This window comes from Petromyzon marinus, chromosome 8 (genome assembly GCF_048934315.1).
Source record: "Petromyzon marinus isolate PM22_M1 ecotype Great Lakes invasive population chromosome 8, UKy_Petmar_22M1.pri1.0, whole genome shotgun sequence".
Lineage (NCBI taxonomy): Eukaryota > Metazoa > Chordata > Hyperoartia > Petromyzontiformes > Petromyzontidae > Petromyzon > Petromyzon marinus.
The window spans coordinates 4,095,678-4,114,995 of record NC_133674.1 but is presented as its reverse complement, the minus strand read 5'-3'; the positions used below and the strand labels follow the sequence as shown (position 1 = coordinate 4,114,995).

Sequence of the window (19,318 nt, the reverse complement as noted above, 5' to 3'; positions counted from 1 at the left end):
CACCACCACCCGACACAGCCAACTAGTAAGGGTTGTCACGTAATCAGAACATGCCAATTTATCACTAGTACAGCACACCGGTGTGTTGGAGAGTCAAGCCACAACATTTACAATCTGAGTACAACGTTTCGCCAGTAATTACAACTAGCTTCATCAGGCGACAGCCAGATTTGTGGAGAAGTTAGTCTGTTTCGTTCCTTATAAAGAGGCATAGATGTGGTGACCAAACTTTGGCGCTCTTGATGCAAAGTGGGGAGGGGGGGGGAGATTAATGAGTCAACGTACATTATGCATGCGCATTATGCGAACCCTTTGCGCTTGTCCTTCCGGTCCATTGTGTGCATTAAAATAGCCGGGTTTTCCCTCCGCATTTAAAATCAACATGCGTTTAAAGGCTTTGAATGCAATAAATGTTTACGTGATAAGCCACTTCGTCGACCTATTATTTGTAATCAGGTCACTTGATATACCTCTGTGGGCCTTACCTGGTAAAATAAAAAAAATTGTTTAGTTTCAGTTTATTGGATGGTTGAGTGGGTAGGTGGGATTTTGAGTGCGTGGGTGTGTCAGTTGGAGATTGAGTGGGTGTCAGGGTGAGTGGGTGGGTAAATTGGTGAGTGAGTGAGTGTGTTTGAGATCCAGTGGGTGGGTTTGTGTGAGTGGGTGGGTGAGTAGGTGGCTGAGCCGGAGAGTGGAGTGCCATGGTGGCGAGATGTTAACTGCCTCGTCTTTTATAAACTAGGTCATGGGTTCGATCCCGACCCTGACGTCTGTATATTTAGAGTGAGTGGGTGTGTAGGTGGGTGCATAGGTAAGTTCTTGAGTGAGTGGCTTGGTGTGTTGATGAGTCAGTGGGTTAGTGAGTGAGTGAGTGGGTTTGTGAGTGGGTGAGTGAGTGTGTGGGTGGCTTTAGTAGTTGAGTTGGTGGGTGAGTCAGATAATGAGGCGCCACAGTGGCGAGATGTTAACTCCCTCGCTTGGTATATTGGAGTTCGTAGGTTCCCCCCAACCCTAAAGCCTGTATACATTTGGAGTTTGCATCTTCTCCCCATGGTCGGGTGGAATTTTCTCCGGGTTCTCCGGGTTGTCCCTCCGTATTTAGAAACATGCATTTATAGAATTTGGCTGCTATAACGTTCTACGTGAAAAGCCACTTCATTGAACTGTTATTTGTGGTCACGTGGCTTCTGAAAAATATCTATTTTGCTGTGGGCCTGACCTGGTAAAATAAAAAAATATTTTTAAAATGTAGTTTAGTGTGTGGATAATTGGGTGGGTGGGTGAGTGGGCAAGTGCATGGGTGAGTGCCTGGGTGGGTTTATGGGTACTGAGTGGCTGGGTGAGTCAGTGCCTGGATGCATGTGACGGTGGGTGTTTAAGTGAGTGGGTGACTGTGTGGGTTAGTGGGTGGGAGAGTCATATAGTGGGGGGCCACAGTGGCGATATGTTAACTACCTCGCCTCGTATACAGAAGGTTGTGGGTTCGATCCTGACCCTAATGCCTGTATATTTCCCTCCACATTTAGAAACATGTATTTAGAGGAGTTAGTTGCTATAAATGTAGACATGATAAGCCTCTTTTTTGAGCTATAATTTTTGGCGATGGTGCTTCTGAAAACAATATTCATAGCTCAATGGGCCTTACCTGGTAAAATAAACCTGGTTGAGTTAGTGGGTGGTTGAGTTAATGGGTAGTTTAATTATTGGGTGGCTTTATTATTGTTTGGTTGAGTGATGGGTGGGTGGATGATTAGTTATTTGGGTAGTGGGTGATTTGGTGAGTCGGTGAGTGGCTGAGGGAGTGGGAGGTGGTTGGGTGAGTGTGTGGGTTAGAAATGGAGTGGGTGGCAGGGTGAGTGGATGTGTAAGTGGGTGAGTGAGTAGGTGAGTGGCTGGGTAATTAGGTGAGTGGCTCGGTAAATAATTGAGCAGCTGGGCGAGTAGGTGAGTGTATGGGTGAGTGTGGGTGGGTATGTGGTTGGGTGAATGAGTGTGTGGGAAGGAGGTTAGGTGGGTAGTGGGTGGGTTATACATTGAGTGAGTGCGTTAGTGACTGGGTGAGTGAGTGGGTGGGTTAGCGATTGAGTGGCTCGGTGAGTGAGTGCTGGGTCGGTGAGTGGGTGAGTAGGTGAGTGTGTGGGTGTTAGTGGGTGGGTGATTGATGGGGTGGGTGTGTGAGTGAGGAGATGGGTGGGTGGGTTGGTGAGTGCATGAGGGAGTAAGTGGGTGGTTGGGCGTGTGCATAAGTGAGTGGGTCAGTGAGTGGGTGTGTGGGTGTGTGTAGATTAGTTTGGTATGAGATTGAGTGGGATGCTGGGTGAGTGGTTGAGAAGATAGGTGGGCAAGTTAATGAGTGAGTGGGTGGGTGAGCGGAGGGGTGAGTGACGGGTTGGGTGAGTGAATGGGTGAGTGACGGCTGGGTGGGTAATTTAACATGGGAAGTTGAGTGGGTAAGTTAGCGTGTAAGTGAGTGGATGGTTGAGTCAGAGAGTGAGGCGCCAAGGTGGTGAGATGTTCACTATTTTGCCTAGTATACAGGAGGTGGTGGATTCGATCCCGACCCTGTCGCCTGTATATTTGGAGTTTGTAAGTTCTCACCCGTGGTCGCCTGGATTTTGTTCTAGATCCTCAGGGTTTTCCCTCTGCATTTAGAAGCAACATGCGTTTAGAGGATTTGGCTGCAATAAATGTATCTGTGATAAGCCACTCGTATATCTATCATTTGTAGCCAGGTCTATTCTGAAAAGGATCTATATAGCTCAATGGGTCTTGCCTGGTGAAATAAAAAGTAAATTTCGGTTTAAAGCTTTCATGACTGCAAGGATTCATCTTCTTGGTTCTTTCGGTAAAGTCACGTAGAATGGTAATAAAATAATAAAATAAAATAAGACAATAAAATTCTCACGACGTTTTGGCCACAACACAAGTGGCCTTCTTCAAGTGAAGAGACAGGTCTGTCCGGAAGACAGAGCTTGAATGAACGCTGACATGCAAGGACCGCGTCTATTAAGCTGTGTGGGCGGAGTTAATATATGAATTTGCATGTTACCTGCATCACCTCCGGAGAGGAGGAGGGAGGGGGCTGGGAACACAGGCAGAGAGGAAACAAGAAAAGGGGCAAGTGCAACAGCCAAGGTGCGCTGTTGTGTCCTGAGTTGCCTTATGACTATGCTGTAAACTGGACTACTATATAATACAATATTATACCTTCCAATCTAAACTACATGGTATAACATCATATCATAGACAAATTCCACTTTTGAATTATGCAATACGTTACTTTACACTACCCTATACTTTAGATTATAAACTATTAGACTTGTGATATTACATTATGTCTTATTCTTTGAACCCAACTATATACCACACTGATGTATATTCATTATGCAATTACGATGCTATATATTGCCTTATGAGTTATGTTAAACATTACAATGTTATACTATTAATTAGTATACTACATGTTGTAAACCATACCATTGACCGTGGTGTAAGAAGTATTAAGAGGCAGTGCCAGCGAAAGGGCTGCGGTCTGAAAATCACCATAAAATACAATCAATTAAGAACCGAAATGGTTTAAAACATCTTTCCAATGGTTACTAAGCCAGAATCCATCTTCTCGGTTGAAATTGTCTCTGTGCTTGTATATGTGGATGGCCTCATGAACGAATCTCTCATGGTAGCCGGTTGGCTTGCAAAGAACCTCTGTCTTGGAGAAGTCAATGTCATGTGAGCCCACTGAATTATAACAGTGATCTGCCACGGCAGAGGCGTTCGTCCTACCGTGTTTCATGTCTGCTTTATGTTCGCGGATGGGGTCCGATATATGTCGTATGGTTTCTCCAATGTAGCTGCTACCACAGAGGCACTTTAGTTTGTAAACGCCCGGGTACTGTATGTCTGGAACCACATCCTTTACAGATGGAACCAGATCACGGATTTTTTGTACTGTGTTGAATCCGACCTGGATCTTGTGTTTATTCAGGATTTTGGAGATATTTTTGTGACCCCCGCAATGTACAGTGAGGGAAAAAAGTATTTGATCCTCTGCTGATTTTGTACGTTTGCCCACTGACAAAGAAATTATCAGTCTATAATTTTAATGGTCGGTTTATTTGTGGTGAAGGTTGTTTTGAAAACGAGCTATGTAGCTCATTGGGCCTCACCTGGTAAAATAAACATAATTCATTGTGTAGGTGAGTGAGCAGTGTGTGAGTGAGTGCATACGTGTGTAGGTGAGTGGGCGGTGGGTGAGTGAGATATTGGGTTAGAGATATAGTAGTGGGTGGCTTGCTGAGTGGGTGAGTGGCTCGGTGGTTAAGTTAGTGGGTGGTTTAATTAATAGGTGATTTAGTTTGTGAGTGGTTGAATTATTGGGTGGTTGACTGATGGGTGGGTGAATAATTCCGTGGTAATGGGTGAGTAGATGAGTGGGCGGGTGGTTGGGTGAGTGGGGGATTAGAAATTGAGTGGATTGCAGGGTAAGTGGATGTGTAAGTGGGGTGGGTAAGTAGATGAGTGGCTGAGGGAGTGGGCAGCTGGTTGGGTGAGTGGGTGGGTTAGAAATTGAGTGGGTGGCAGGGTCAGTTGATGTGTAAGTACTGGGTGAGAAGGTGAGTGGCTCATTGAGTAAGTGAGTGGATGGGCGAGTAGGTGAGTGGATGGATGAGGGAGTGAGTGGGTGGGTGAATTAGTGGGTGGGTGAGTGGATGTTTGGGTGGGTGGATGAGTGAGTGTGTGGGTAGGTGGTTAGGTGGTTAGTGTGTGCGTTAGAAGTTGAGTGGGTTAGTACCTGAGTGAGTGAGTCGGCGGGTGGGTTGGTGAGTTCGTTGTTGGATGAGTGGGTGAGTATTAGTGGGTAGGTATGTAGGTGAGTGATTGACTGTATGGGTGGGTGAGTGAGTGAAGAGATGGGTAGGTGGGTTGGTTGGTGGGTGCGTGAGTGAGTGAGTAAGTGGGTGCGTGAGTGCATAAATGGCTAGGTGAGTGAGTTTGTGGGTATGAGATTGCGTGGGTGGTTGGGTGAGTGGTTGAGAATTAATTTTGATGAGTTAGTGGGTGGGTGAGTTGGTGAGTGAGTGGTTGGGTTAGCGTATGGGTAAGTGAGCAAGTGGTTGGGTGAGTGTGTGGGGTAGTGAGTGATTGAATAAGTGGGTGAGTGAGGGGCTGGGTGGTTGGCTTGGGTAGTGAGATTGTGGGTGGGTAAGTGAGTGGGTGAATGGGTGTATTGGTCGGTGAGTGTGTGAGTAAGTTAGTCGGCACATGATTGAGCGGGTGGCTGGCTGAGTGCGGGAGAAGATGGGTGGGTGAGTTAGTGGGTAGGTGAGTTGGTGCGTGGTTGGGTGAGTGAGGGAGTGACTGGTGGGTGGGTAAGTTAATGTGGGAGGTTGAGTGGGTGAGTTAGTGTGTAATTGGGTGAGCGGGTCAGAGAGAGGGGTGCCACTATGGTGAGATATTAATTACCTCACTGAGTATACAGGAAATCGTGTATTCGATTCTGACCCTGCTGCCTGTATATTATGAGTTTTAATGTTTTGCCTGTGTCCTCGTGGATCTTTCTCCGGGTCCTCCAGATTTATCCCTCCACATTTAGAGTCAAGATTTGTTTAGACGATTTGGCTGCACTAAATGTCAGCTTGATAAGCCACTTCGTTCACGTATCAGTTGTAGCCAGATCACTTCTAAAATGTTTTATATAGCTCTGTGGTGCTTACCTGTTAAAATACAAAATAGTTTAGTTGTAGTTTATTGGATGGGTGATTGGGTAGGTGGGTAGTTCGGTGCGTGGGTGGGTTAGAGGTTGGGTAGGTGGCAGGATGAGTGGGTGGGTGAGTAGATAAGTGGCTGGTGAGCAGGTGGGTGGGTGAGTGCATGAGTTATAGATTAAGTGGGTGGATGGGTCAGTGTGTGATTTGGGGCATGAATAGGTGAGTGGGTGGGTTAGTGGAGTGTTGAGTGAGTGGGTCGTTGAGTTAGTGAGTGGGGGGTATGCAGGTGGGTTCGTAGGTAAGTGGTTAAGTGAGTGGCTGGGTGTGTTGATGAGTGAGTGGGTTTCGCGATTGAGTGGGTGCCAGGGTGATTGGGTTCATGAGTGCTTTGGCTGGGTGTTTGAGTGGTTGGGTGGGAGGCTGAGTCAGAGTGGAGCGCCAGGGTATCAGAATGTTAACTCCCTCGCCATTTGTATAGGACATCGTGGGTTCGATCCCGATCGTGACGCCTGTATATTTGGAGTTTGCATGTTCTCCCTGTGGTTGCATGGATTTTTCTCTGGGACCTCAGAGTTTTTCATGTATATTTAGAAATATACATTTAGAGGCTTTGGCTGCTATAAATGTCCACGTGATAAGCCACTTCTTTGAGCTATCATTTGTTTGCCATGTCATTTCCGACAAGGATCTGTATAGCTCAGTGGGCCTTACCTGGTGAATTTAAAATAATTCAATTGTAGTTGAACTATTTTAAGTGAATAGGTGGATGAGTGGGTCGGTGGGTTGGTGAGTAGCTGGTTTAGTAAGTGAGAGGTTGGATGAGTGGTTGGGTGGTTGAGTTGTTGGTTTAGAGATTCGGTACGTGGCAGGGTGAGTGAGTGGGTGGGTGGCTTTACCAGTGGGTGGGTGGGTGGATAAGTCAGAGAATGGGGCGCCATGGTGGCTAGGAGATGTTAACTACCTCGCCTGGTATATTGAACTTCGTAGGTTCGATCCCGACCTTGACGCCTGCTGTATATTTGAAGTTTGCATGTTTTCCCCGTGGTCGTGCAGGTTTTTCTCCAGTTTCTCCAGTTTTTCCCTGCACATTTAGAAACATGAGTATTTTGAGCATTTGGCTGCTATAAATTTCCATGTGATAAGCCACTTCGTTAGGCTATCATTTGTGGCCAGGTCGGTTCTGAAAAATAGCTCTGGTAAAATAAAAAATGGTTTCATTTATAGTCTACATAGGATTGACTTCCCAGGAAGTAACACTCATTGTATAAACCCCAGAAGAATATTGTTTTGAGTCACCCAAACCAGAATGTGAACTGATATATTCGTATTTTCAAGCGAGGTTCTCGGCCACAGACCACCTGGACAAATATGATGTAGTTTAGTTTGCATATGAATTATTACTTGGGGTTTGTTGACATGATAAAGTTAATGTTTTCTTTGACATGTCTATTGTGTTGTACACTCTGACAGGGGCTCAGGCTTGTTGGGGCAGCATCTGGCTGAAATGCACCTTCACAACAGGAAGATTGGAGAGAGGCTTCACAAGGAAGAGAAAACTATCGGTATTGAATCATGAAAATGTAAAACATGTGGAAAACTAGGCCCACCGATCCAACCCTAGCATCATGTCAACTATGTATTATGTTGACATTCCTTCGCACTGAGAGTAGGCATGCTAATCGGATCTAATGAATATGTGTAAACAGGCGATTTGTGTGTAAACAAACACACATTTCATACAGCTGTTTATTAATCGTAAAAATCAAGCGATTGAGCTAGTGAATGAGATAGACACATGCTGTCATTATTTCATACATGAACACAACTAGCCAGCCAGCAGTCATGCTTTTCCACACCTAATCACATTCATCTCTTTGTTTTAGCCATCTTTGTGATGAAGGGAACTGTATTGTTCATGTGTGTGCAATGTACTTTTCAGAATATGAATTATGTTGGGTAATATATGAATTATGGCTATTAAAAGTATCTGTATTTAAGTCCATCAGGGCAAACTCTTCTGCAAAGGAGACTTAGAGCATTCAACATTGCGTCCCTTTATATTTTTGCTAATCGCAATATTTTTCGATTTAAAGCTTTCGTGACTGCAGGGATTCATATGCTTGGTTCTTTCGGTAAAGTCACGTGGAAGGGAAATAATAAAATAATACAAATAAAACATTATATAATAAAATTTTCACGAAGTTTCGACCACAACGCAAGCAGACGTCCTCAGATGAAGAAACAGAGCTGTCGGAAAGACAGCGTCTTAATGAACACTGGGCAGTGAACACTGGGCAGTGTTCATTAAGACGCTGTCTTTCCGACAGCTCTGTTTCTTCACCTGAGGACGGCTGCTTGCGTTGTGGCCGAAATGTCGTGAGAATTTTATTATATTATGTTTTATTTGTATTATTTCCCTTCTACGTGACTTTGCCGAAAGAACCAAGAATATAATCGCAATATGTTCAGGAGATAAATGTCAAGGTCTGCTAGCCAAAAGAAGGCTTTAGGAGAGAGTTCATGTAGTTTTGCTATTCATTCATTAAAGGGCAATAGAGTAAATGCTAAAATAAATGTTTCCAGCTAATTTTTTTATATACGCTAGATTTACAAGTCTATAATGTACAGAAAATACCATGGTTGGCCAGACCATCGCTCGGCATCTGCATGTGGCTCCTGGGCAGTTCAAGTGTGGCTCTGCAGAGGCGCTGCTAATTTGTAACTCTTCAATTTAACTTTATATGAAGTGAGAACAATCTGGTATCGGAGGCAGGCCATGAGTACTCCCAGGGCACTGAGATTTCTAAACTCAAAATTCCACAGCCAGTCAACACGAGTCAACTTCTGTATGGCTAATCTTTATCTCTTGTGGCTCCCGTGGCCATCTAAAGATTATGGTATGCTGCTGGTAGGGTCAGGAAAGTTGGTCACCCTTGGTATATGCGTTGATGATTTTGTGCAATGTTCAGCTGCTCCGTCACGACAGGGGTCCCAGTCAGTTTGAGACTGCTAAATTAAGGTTCTCATGTGCTTTACAGATTTTGATACAAATTTCAGTCTTGAATTTCTCCCAACAGGTATGGACCCTGGGCAGGAGGATGTAGAGTATGTGGGTTTCATACGGCTATATGCTGTGGTTACATCCCACATGTGATCTCCGCTTTAAAGTCATGAAACTGGTTGTAGCCCATTTAAATTTTAATATACCCGTTTAACACGTAGGCTTTCGCGGCCAATATCCATAATATCGTTTTTTTTGGGTTGGATCGTTGAAATAGAAATTTGTCGTTATACCCGCCACCGACACAGCCAATTCGTAAGGTTTGTCACATAAACAGAACATTCCAATTCGTGAAGGGCTCACAAGTGACGTCATCACATCTATCCCTCCAAGGAATGAAACAGGAGGATTTCTCTACGAATTTGGCTGTCCACCTAATGATGATAGTTGTAAATACTGGCGAAACGTCATACTCAGATTGTAAATGTTGTGGATTTTCTCTCCAACACTTCGGTTTGCTGTACTAGTAGCGGATTGGCATGTTCCGTTTACGTGACAACCTTACAAATTGGCTGTTAGGTGGTGGTAGGTTTAACGGCTCATTTATTTTTATGCGATCTAACCCAGAAAAAAGCATATTATAGATTTAATATACCCTTTTGTTGAAGGACAGCCTGGGTGACCAAAGTTTTATAGGAGCGGCAATAATGTTTACTTGATTAAATTAGTTTTATCATGGAGCGGTAAAATCAGCTGTTGTTCAGATGTCAGTCTAATTAGTATTACATCGTAGAAATATGAGAGTCCTTTGTGTAATAGTCTATTAACCACTGATGATGGTAACATTGGTTTAAGGTTACATTTTAAGAACTAGATTGACGTACATTTTTTCTTGCATAAGTACACAAATTTATAAAACAGTATATTTGATGAAAAAATGCATATATTTTCTTCAATTGCACAGAGTTGTACCTTTGATAACAGGGCACACAGTTACAACTGACATCACCAGATGTCACTCAAGTTCCCTCAGAGATCGATCTTGCATAACCAGTGTTCACGTAATCAGTTATGTTTTCGCTAATTACCAATTACACTCAGCCGGGTTTGACAGACGTGTATGAATGTATGTTGCACTTCCTTTCCACCGTACATAGCCAACCGTGCTAAACGGAGGTGCGGGAATTAAGCGCAGAACCTATCGTTAGGATCAATGCTGTTGTAATTTTTTATGAGGATATCAATTGGTGGCTAGAATGAGATGTTCAAAGACTACAGCATGATAATCGGTACATAACATGAGTGTCGAATTATGTCTTAAGAATTACCCAGCCATTTGTACATAAAATTCAACGTTTCTGGGTGACCGTGTTCTTCATTGCAAGGCCCGCGGGCCGGTGGCAGTCCCTGGTGTCCTTTTTACTGCGACCCCTGACGTGCAGTCCCCGACAATACACACAAGTGAAAACACCCCATCATGCTGTCAAACCCCCCAATGGTTTCAAATGTGAGATGGCTCTTTCACTGATAATGTCTTATTCGCGAAAGTGGCCCGCCTCCGAAAATGAGTGAATATCACTGTTTTAGGTCAAGGATTGGCCAAATAAAGTAGGTATTATTTGCTTATGTTTTTAAATGTCTGTAATAAAACTATATTTATGCCACCAGCTGAATGAGTGGCAGGAGGACTGGGTGACGTTCTTCTCACGGCAGCGACTGCAGCTTCAGCTGGACATGATAGAGAAGGACTACGGTGAACGGGAAACCCGCGAGCTCTGGTCTCGGCTTCAGGTTCGTAAGCCGTTTCACTCTCGCCCTTAACCCTTTCCTGTTCCGAGACGACTGCTCATTTCAGGATGGGTCTTGTTCACCACCGAATCTCGGAACGCGCAAGTGGTTCAGCGGTAATTTTTTTTAGAGAGGCATAGCGCCGTTGTTTTTAAAGACATTGTACTCGCCGCAGAGCACCGTAGCGACAGGACAGCACTCTATTATAGCTGGTACCAAACTGTGCTACACACCTTCCCGCACGGCCTTGTGGGATCCTCGGTACCGATAAAGTTATTTAATATTTACTTCCTATTACGTTCCGATGACGTACACGAGATTCAGCGGTGAACGGGATGCACCCCGCAACTTGCAGTCATCTCGGAGCAGGAAAGAGTTAATACATGCAGCAGTGTAGCTCATCATGTGCACAGCCATATGGGAAACCCATTTGATCGCAGTGGGTTTTCGAGGTGACTTTAAAGGTAAAGTGGTGTTTCACACGCAGGCTTTCGCGACCAATATTATTCATGATAAAGTTTTTTTTGGCTTAGATAGCGTAAGTGTAAATGCGTCGTACACCCACATCCACCCAACACAGCCCATTAGTAATGTTTCTGACATGAACAGAACGTGCCATTTATGTTATTGCTCGGCACTCTGGTGTGTTAGAGAGGAAACGCAGAACATTTTCAAACGAGTACGACCTTTCGCTGGTGATTACACCCAGCATCATCAAGCAATTGCCAGAAGCGTTCTGGCTTCTGGCAATTGCCTAATGGCAATTGGAGTGGGTGTACGACGCATGTAAATTTATGCGATCTAACTCTAAAAAAACGTTATCATGAATAAAGTGGTGTTGTTTTTTGCGTGGTGTGCAGCTTCGGTTGGGGGAATTTTTCCGGGACGTAGAGGTGGTTCCGGCACTGCTCCACGGTGACCTATGGACTGGGAACGCTGCAGAGATTAATGAAGGGCCCGTCATCTTTGACCCAGCCTCCTTCTATAGGCACTCGGAGTACGAGCTTGCCATCGCTGGGTAAGAAAAAACTACAAACAACCAAAACAATTGCAGCAACTGCCGTTCACTGCCCTGTCTATGGCATGCAAGGTTCATTCGTATAACCTCAGTGTGGCAAGGGCTGGCTCATTAAATAAATAACAGAGACCAGGTAGAGTTGTGGTTGAGATGTCTACATGCTTAGGTCTCCACCCTCTCTATTTGCTAACTTACAAAGACTCATCCTTCCTTGCTAAGGCTTTTTGGGCAAATCCTGTTAAAGCTGATACGGTGCACAAAACACTAGTGGAACGATAAAACTCTTACTTATCCACGGCACTTGAGGATGCTTGAATGTTCCAGAAACACAGTTTGTCGAACAAGGAAGACAAGTTGCCACTGATGTGCTTTACCAGAAATCCAAGCTGAAGATAATTCATTACACGTCAAATGGAATTCAAACCCTCAGAGCTGGGATATGCTTCAGTGAACAAAAACACATTTGACATGATGTTTACTGTGCAGCCATTGGTGACTAAGTTGAGACCACAGCATTCCTGCCCTCAATTCGCAGGAACGTTTGTTGATAGATGGCTCACTGAATTTTGAACGGAGGACCTCAATGGCATTGGCTCGGTGCTCTGACATTGAAATTAACCTCGAGCCACTCAATTTCCTGCATTACGTTGAATTTGTGAAAATGTTGTTCATTGTTATGTTGTTCATACTGGAACAGCAGCATTGTAAGATTTTGAATGTTTGGTGTTGTTTGGGTACAGGATGTTCCAGGAGCTTTAGCTCCACGCTTCACTCATCCTACCACGCTCTCATCCCAAAGTCACAAGGCTTCGGCAAGAGCCAGAAGCTCTAGCAACTCTTCCACTACCTGAACCACTGGAATCACTTTGGGACAGGATACCGAGGGTCATCCATCTCCACCATGCGCAGTCTCCTCAAGTGAATGAACGGTGCAGGAAATCGTGGGCTATGGTGTATGACTATAAAAATTATTATCGGCCATGATATACATTGTTGAATAAAGGCCTTCCCTAAGCCACCACTCAATCTCACAAAACTAGTCCATTTAAATGCTGTGCAATGCCCTAGGCATTCCACGTGAGTGTGACCGGGGGTCCCTTTGTTCCACATCCTGGCCGTGATCTCCACGCGAAAACTGGGTCAGTTAATGTCCGAATCAGAATCTTTAATTAGGCTGGACGAATCTGATGAGCTATGAAGCTCTTTTTTTCACAGATGTCCAGTCAGGGCGAGTCAGAAAGTTACAACAACAAACAACAGTACAAACAGATAGGAGGGCAAAGTAAAGGAACGCGAAGCAAATTTTGACTTAAAACTTTCGTGACTGCAGGAATTCATATTCTTGGTTCTTTCGGTAAAGTCACGTAAATAGAAAACAAAAAACAATAAAATAAAGACCGCTTGTGTTGCGATTGAAACGTCCTGGGTTTTTTGCTTTTATTATTTTCAATTTATTTTTTATTTGTTTTATGTATTTAATTATTTAATTTGAATTTGATTTCTTGTTTTCTATTTACGTGACTTTATTTACGTGACTTTACCAAGAATATGAACGCTAAGCAAGTCATGAAATAAAAATATGTAAGAGTTCAAATTGCATTAGTGCATCAATTCCTGCCAAATTTTTTATCACCAAATGCCATTTTGGGCAATGCAGTATAACAAAAACAATCCCAGATGTTTGGCTAGTACCAGTTACAGTGTATGTTTTTGTTGTTGTTTTGCTATGGGAGTAAACCCATGCAGAGAAAGGGACCAGAATTAGGAAAGCGAAACCAGGCACTCCTTCAGAAGATGCCATGCACGGGCGTGACCACTGCACCACCCTGACGCCCAAACAAATGTAATTCAAATAATCTACAATACTGGCAAATAAACCCTATTAGTGTCAACCGAATATCCGGACAATCTGGCCTGTGTATAGCTGCATCGGTGTTTCTATAAGTCGTATTCAAATTGCCTGCTATGAATAATATTTTAAAGTACAGGTTGCCCACCTCTGGTTTTATTTAACTTACCAGTTGTACTCATTCTGTTTGTCACAGGTAATATGGCAAGGAAAATATTTCGCAGCACGATTAGGACAATTATGGTGACACATGTGACCCCCTCTACACAAGTAACAGTTGAGAGTCAATGCTGTGATGTTGTGCGATTGGTGCAAGCGACCCCATCGTTGTGTTTTAATGTTGAGCAGTTAAACTTGCACTGTTGTGGGGTGAGGTCAAGGCCGATGTCTGCTTGCAGCGGTGTCAAGATGAGCGTTTTGAAGAGGCTCGCGAAGGATGATACTTGGCAGTTGGGTGCAGTCTCCCTCCATTAACAACAGAGGGCAGAGGAGCGACACTCACAACAATTGGTTGAGCACTGGGCGTATACAACGCATGAAGTCGGCAGCAAGTTTATCTCAGGGAGTTGACCCGCACACGACAACTGGGTCTGTCCCGCGTGTTCACGCTATAACGCGGTTGCCTTCATTTAGGGAACGCGCACCGCCATAAGGCGACTTGTGAGCGGTCGACGCCGAACTACTTTCTTGAGCTGCGCGGTTGAGCGAGACGAGACGGTAACGCGGCGGCGTCCCCTCAAGTTGTTTGTAACCCAATTCTGACTGCGCAGTAAGAGGCGGTGGGGGGGTCACCAAGTGACACGCAGCTTGACCGTGGAGTAGACCGCGAGGACGCCAACGTCGCCTAGGCAACGCCGCCCCCCTCTGGCTCTGCCTGCCTCGCTCTGTGCACGTGAGGTGTCAACCACGTGACGCGGGCCACTGCGCGCGTTGCGTCACCGCTCACCGTGGGGGCCCCTCCGCTACGTCCACATCGTACAGTCGCACATTCATTAATAGTTACTCTTAATCATGTTTATGGTCATCGTCATTAAAGGTGAGTTTAATAATACTACTACACAATGTGTGCATTAATATATACGGCATGAATAAAACGCACCTGTAAATATCCTAAGTAAGTTTGACCTGACATTATTGCACAACAATTGCCCAGCCACCGTGGGATGTTTATCCTCCAATGTGTATCTGGCTCTGACCTGACTTATATAAAAGTGCAGCTCTGCAATTGCTTGGTCACACCACCGCTGGTGAAAAGACCTTCATGAGAGCAAACTCTTTACGAGTATTTGGTCTACTTTTCCATATAACAATAGGTTTTACCCTTTCTGGCAATACAACAGGTGTCAAGATGTTAAAACACCAAACAGAATCCTCATTCAAGGAATCCTGTCTGCATTAACCACACGTACTTGTGGTGAACATTCTTTGAAACTGATTAGTCCACACCAGGAAGGTCCCATATTCTACTTTTCCACGTTGACCAGATGTGTTGGAAGAGCCGGCTGAAAGCCACACTTTGCTGCATCACACACGACTTGCCGATCAGCTGTGGTGTGCCCATTTAGCGACCTCTGGTCTGTGAGTTCAGTTTACTAACCATTAACAGCATGGCAGCTTTCTAATTGGCTTGTGTGACAATTCACCTGTGTCATTATCTCTTGCACTGCCTGAAATAAGTTTTGGCGTAAGGGAGGGAAATTATGACTCACCCACCTGCACCTGCCTTGTGCTCCCAGACACCTAAGGACCTTACTACCGCTGTGAGAAATTGACGGGCGTAGACTGCTGTATGGCGATGATGTATTCACGTCGTTCCTGCTGTTTTCCTCTTTTGCTAGGTGATGCAATTGGTGTGCCAACACCTCCAGATGCAGTTCCTGAAGGACCTGGGCATTCGGGACATGTTCGTTTTGCCTGTGATGAATGAGTTTGTCCGAACACACAGGGAAGTCAGCCTGTTCATCGAGGTGCGTTTCCCATGTTTATTTCACTCGATTGGTCGTCTGTTTGCAAGGTCATGCTCTGCCCAGAGGTCACCCACTGAGATTTTTTTTACCGTAACATTACCGTCACTTGGGTTTGGTGATCGATTCAACGGGGCAAAAATATTTGTAAGAAGCGTAAACATGGCAACGTGATCATTGTCAGACCACGGAGAACCTTCAGAATGCCGAGTATGATCTTTAAATTGATCCTGGACTCGTTCGGGGGATATTTGAACAATTTGAATATTGGGGCGATATTGTCTTGCTACGGGTCTGAGTGAGAAGTCTCCCAGCGGTTTTTTGAGTCCATAATCGAGATTTTTGGGTTAGAGCACGTAAACATGCACTCAATGATACACTAAATATGCACTATTTATTTATATATATGCTAAATTATTTTGTTGATATGTAAACTCTGACTTTAACATAGCCACTTCCATGACCAGTTACATGCTAATTCCTCACATTAACATTATGTTAATCTCCCATTTACATGCTAATTTCTGACTTTAACATCCTGCTAATATATCACATTAGCATAGCTACTTCAATGCTAAATCGTTCTGTTGATATGTAAATTCCTTTGTCAAGGTGCTCCGCTCCTCCCACCCAGCTTAAAATACGCTGCCAAGCTTAGCAGTGTTCATTGGAGCGCTGTCTTTCCGACAGCTCTGTTTCTTCACCTGAGGACGGCTGCTTGTGTTGTGGCCGAAACGTGATAATTTTATTTAATAGTTTTTATTTTATTATTTTATTATTTCCCTTCTACTTGACTTTACCGAAAAAACCAAGAAGATGAATCCCTGCAGTCACGAAAGCTTTAAATCGAAAATCAACACACGTGGTACGAAACAAGTATCATATGTTATAAGAATAATATAAACATGCAATATTCACGGCAATGGCAGTGTTGTTCAGCGTGCCCTGCTGTGGAAGCCAGCCACATGAGTTTGATAACCAGTCATGGCTAGTATCAGTGGAAAGCAAAATCTGAACTGGTTCAATGCTTTGCTGACCCAGACTGAGCAGTATGGAGTGCTAATAAGTTAACCGGATGATACATTATTATTTGGCAATGCTGCTGCTGCGTTGGCAGTGGTGCCCAAGAACAATTAACTAAAAAACTCAACACATTAGTCAGTAATGTTGTGGCCTCAATAGACACAACATTATATGCAACGTTTCGGGCCATGGTCCTTCTCCCATTTGTACAATGAAAAAGGGCCATTGCCCAAAAGTCTACATTTTTTCATTTTTATTTAATTTTAAGGTCATTGTTATTGACGAACGTGTTGAGTTACCATGATAATTAAGAACAGATTTTGGTAGAAAGGTCCTGTTACTATGATGAATGTATCCTCTAGACAAACATACAAATTCATCACAGGGTTGCCTAAAGCTTGCCAATAGAAAATAATGCCGATTAAGTTGTGGGCACCCGACATTCACTTGCCCTGCGGCCACTCCCTCAACGACACGAGTCGCATTGACTCAGGGTCCCGCGGGTAGTTCCATGACTCGGTGGTCCAGGAGAGTGGCACGAGCGATGCGGGCATCAGCTGGGCGCCACAAGGGCAGCCATGCTTCGAGTCACTCGCACAGCTCCCTGTTCAGCACGACGTGAACGCATTCCCAGCCTTCTGATCTATGTGGCTTTTCCGAATCAAGCAAATTGTCACTGATAATTTAGCACATTTGCTATGCTATTTAAAAAATATCTAGCGATTCATTTTATATAGCGTCGTTCATGATAATTGCATCTCATAATTTCTGAGGAGCCAAAGACCAAGCTGGAATATTGCAAGGGAGGTGAGCCTGCACCAACAATTGCCCTGCATTTCTATATATGTTCAGATGTTGCCAGCCAATTAGTGAGTGTGTATATATGTGGAAGGAAACTGGAGCACACAGATAAGTCACTGCTGAGTGCATTAATCACCCTTTGTGAGATTTGACGCAGCATGTAATTAAAATATATTTCCAATTTGTCTTCGGGTGATTTTGTAGGTGTTTGTTTTAAGCAAGAGGAGAGTGGAGTTTTAATGCCATGTCCTGAATGGGCCTTCCATTACAAAGTCCTCATTCAGGATCCCAGTCCCACAACATTTCAAGCCTCCCTCTCAGTTCTACTGCTCTTTGCACTGAACATTTAAACCTACTTATTGGGCCTTCTGATATGCCCTCTTTGGTATCATGACATGCCATTTCCTATACTGGATCATTGTAATCATCGCTCCATCATGCCTCCTTGTCAGTCAGTAAACTTCTAACATTGGTGTCGTGTGTGTCTGTTGCAGGGATACTCTGGGGGGCCCTTTCTTTGCCAGGACTCAAACGGCCGCTGGTTGCTTTCTGGAATCACCAGCTGGGGTGTTGGCTGTGCACGGGCATACCAGCCAGGTGTCTAGCGCACAGTCGCCAAGTTCATGGACTGGATTCACCAGAACATGCAGTAGTCTCTTATACATTTCTGCACAAGCAGAATACTATAGATCAGGGATATAAATATTATGGGAACTAAACATCAAAATAATTAATTAAGGCAATAAATATATTTTTCTAAAACTGATTTAAAGTTAATGTTAAAAGGTTAATTTAATGAGCTGAATGCTATATTTTAACTGCACCATAATGCAAAAAAAAATTCCAAGTGAACACAGATTTTGGGTCAAATCAGAAAAGTATTTTTTTTACATGCGTTGTCAATAGCGTTTTTATCTTTTGGGCTTGCCACACATGTCAACGGGCCTGGCAAAGCAAACATGAGCATGATGTTGGCATTGGCAGGAGATGAAGACAGAGCTTGCTATTTTTCAATGTTGCTTAATTCTTTCAAAACTGACACAATGGACAATGAATGCACTGTCTAAATATTTGGCCCAACCTGATTATACATGCTAGCAAAGTGAGTGTTGTCCAAACTACGTATGATACATTTATATTCTTGTTATATTTTGACCTGGGTCATCAACTCGCATCTCCCATACATTAATTGCCATGGATGTTGAGCAGTAGGGGTACTCAGAGGGGGTCTTGGCCTTCTAGGGGACCACTGCAATGATCGGGGCATCCAGAAGGGATGATGAGTTCCACAGGGAGAACGTTCTTCATTGCCTTTGAGTGTCCATGGCAAGGTTATTGGTGATTACCTTCACCTCCCCCGGTCAACACAGTCCTTGAGTTTGTGAGTTTTGCTTTACTAACGACATGAAAACAAGACTGGTTTGCACAAGGAGCCTGCAAAAATTTTATTTAGAAAACCTCATGAAACGTGATGCATGGCACTTATCTGAGACGCCCCTTATCTGAGACGCCCCTGTGTAAATGGCGTGATATCAAGACCATTATTATCATAGTGAACTACATGACGTGTGTAAGAAAACTATATAAACATCTATTGGAAACATTTCATGAAAATATGTACAAAAATGAACACTTTAATAGTGTTTCATGGTATTCCAAAAATTTAGACATTTGATTGGTTAAGATGGTTTACTCGTTGGGATGATAAATGGCAATGATCCTTCATCATGTAAAAGACTGTAAGCTGCTTTCAAAAATATATATTTTTTGAAGATCGTATTCACACTCTGCAACAGTCTATTTTCCACATCAAACCATAACGTGTCTGTCGACTGCAATTGAAAATTGATGCATGCTTAGTAGCGATCGGGTGAATAAACATTGCAATGTGTCACATGTTCGTGTCTGGGTGGCTTTTGCTTGAGATTAGGGATCTTGTGAAAAAAGTTATAAGACTTTATATGAAAACCTCCACAGAGGCCGATTTTGACACTGTTGGTACAAGTCATCAGAAAGTCCAATTAGCTCCATCTACATCCTTCTGAACCGCATAATTCCATCTCTCTTCTAGCCTATGACACATCCATTTAGCCCCATCCAGCCAAACAAGCTGTATCATGGGACCTTTTTCCAGAATCAAAGTGTGAAAAATAATAAAAGGTTTTA

At 43.8% G+C, this 19,318-nt stretch overlaps 1 protein-coding gene across 1 annotated transcript in view; it reads left to right on the top strand.

The window, feature by feature from the left end:
• The window catches only part of LOC142924054 (fructosamine-3-kinase-like), a 62,290-nt gene extending 43,242 nt beyond the window's left edge, over window positions 1–19,048 (top strand). Inside the window, exons 3-8 of the mRNA XM_076065501.1 lie at window positions 7,179–7,270; window positions 10,378–10,500; window positions 11,358–11,515; window positions 12,256–12,444; window positions 15,203–15,331; window positions 17,647–19,048. Coding sequence (XP_075921616.1) covers window positions 7,179–7,270; window positions 10,378–10,500; window positions 11,358–11,515; window positions 12,256–12,274 — 392 coding nt within the window. The 3' untranslated portion in view covers window positions 12,275–12,444; window positions 15,203–15,331; window positions 17,647–19,048. The remainder of the gene's footprint in view (window positions 1–7,178; window positions 7,271–10,377; window positions 10,501–11,357; window positions 11,516–12,255; window positions 12,445–15,202; window positions 15,332–17,646) is intronic.
• The last annotated feature ends 270 nt before the right edge of the window (window positions 19,049–19,318 follow it).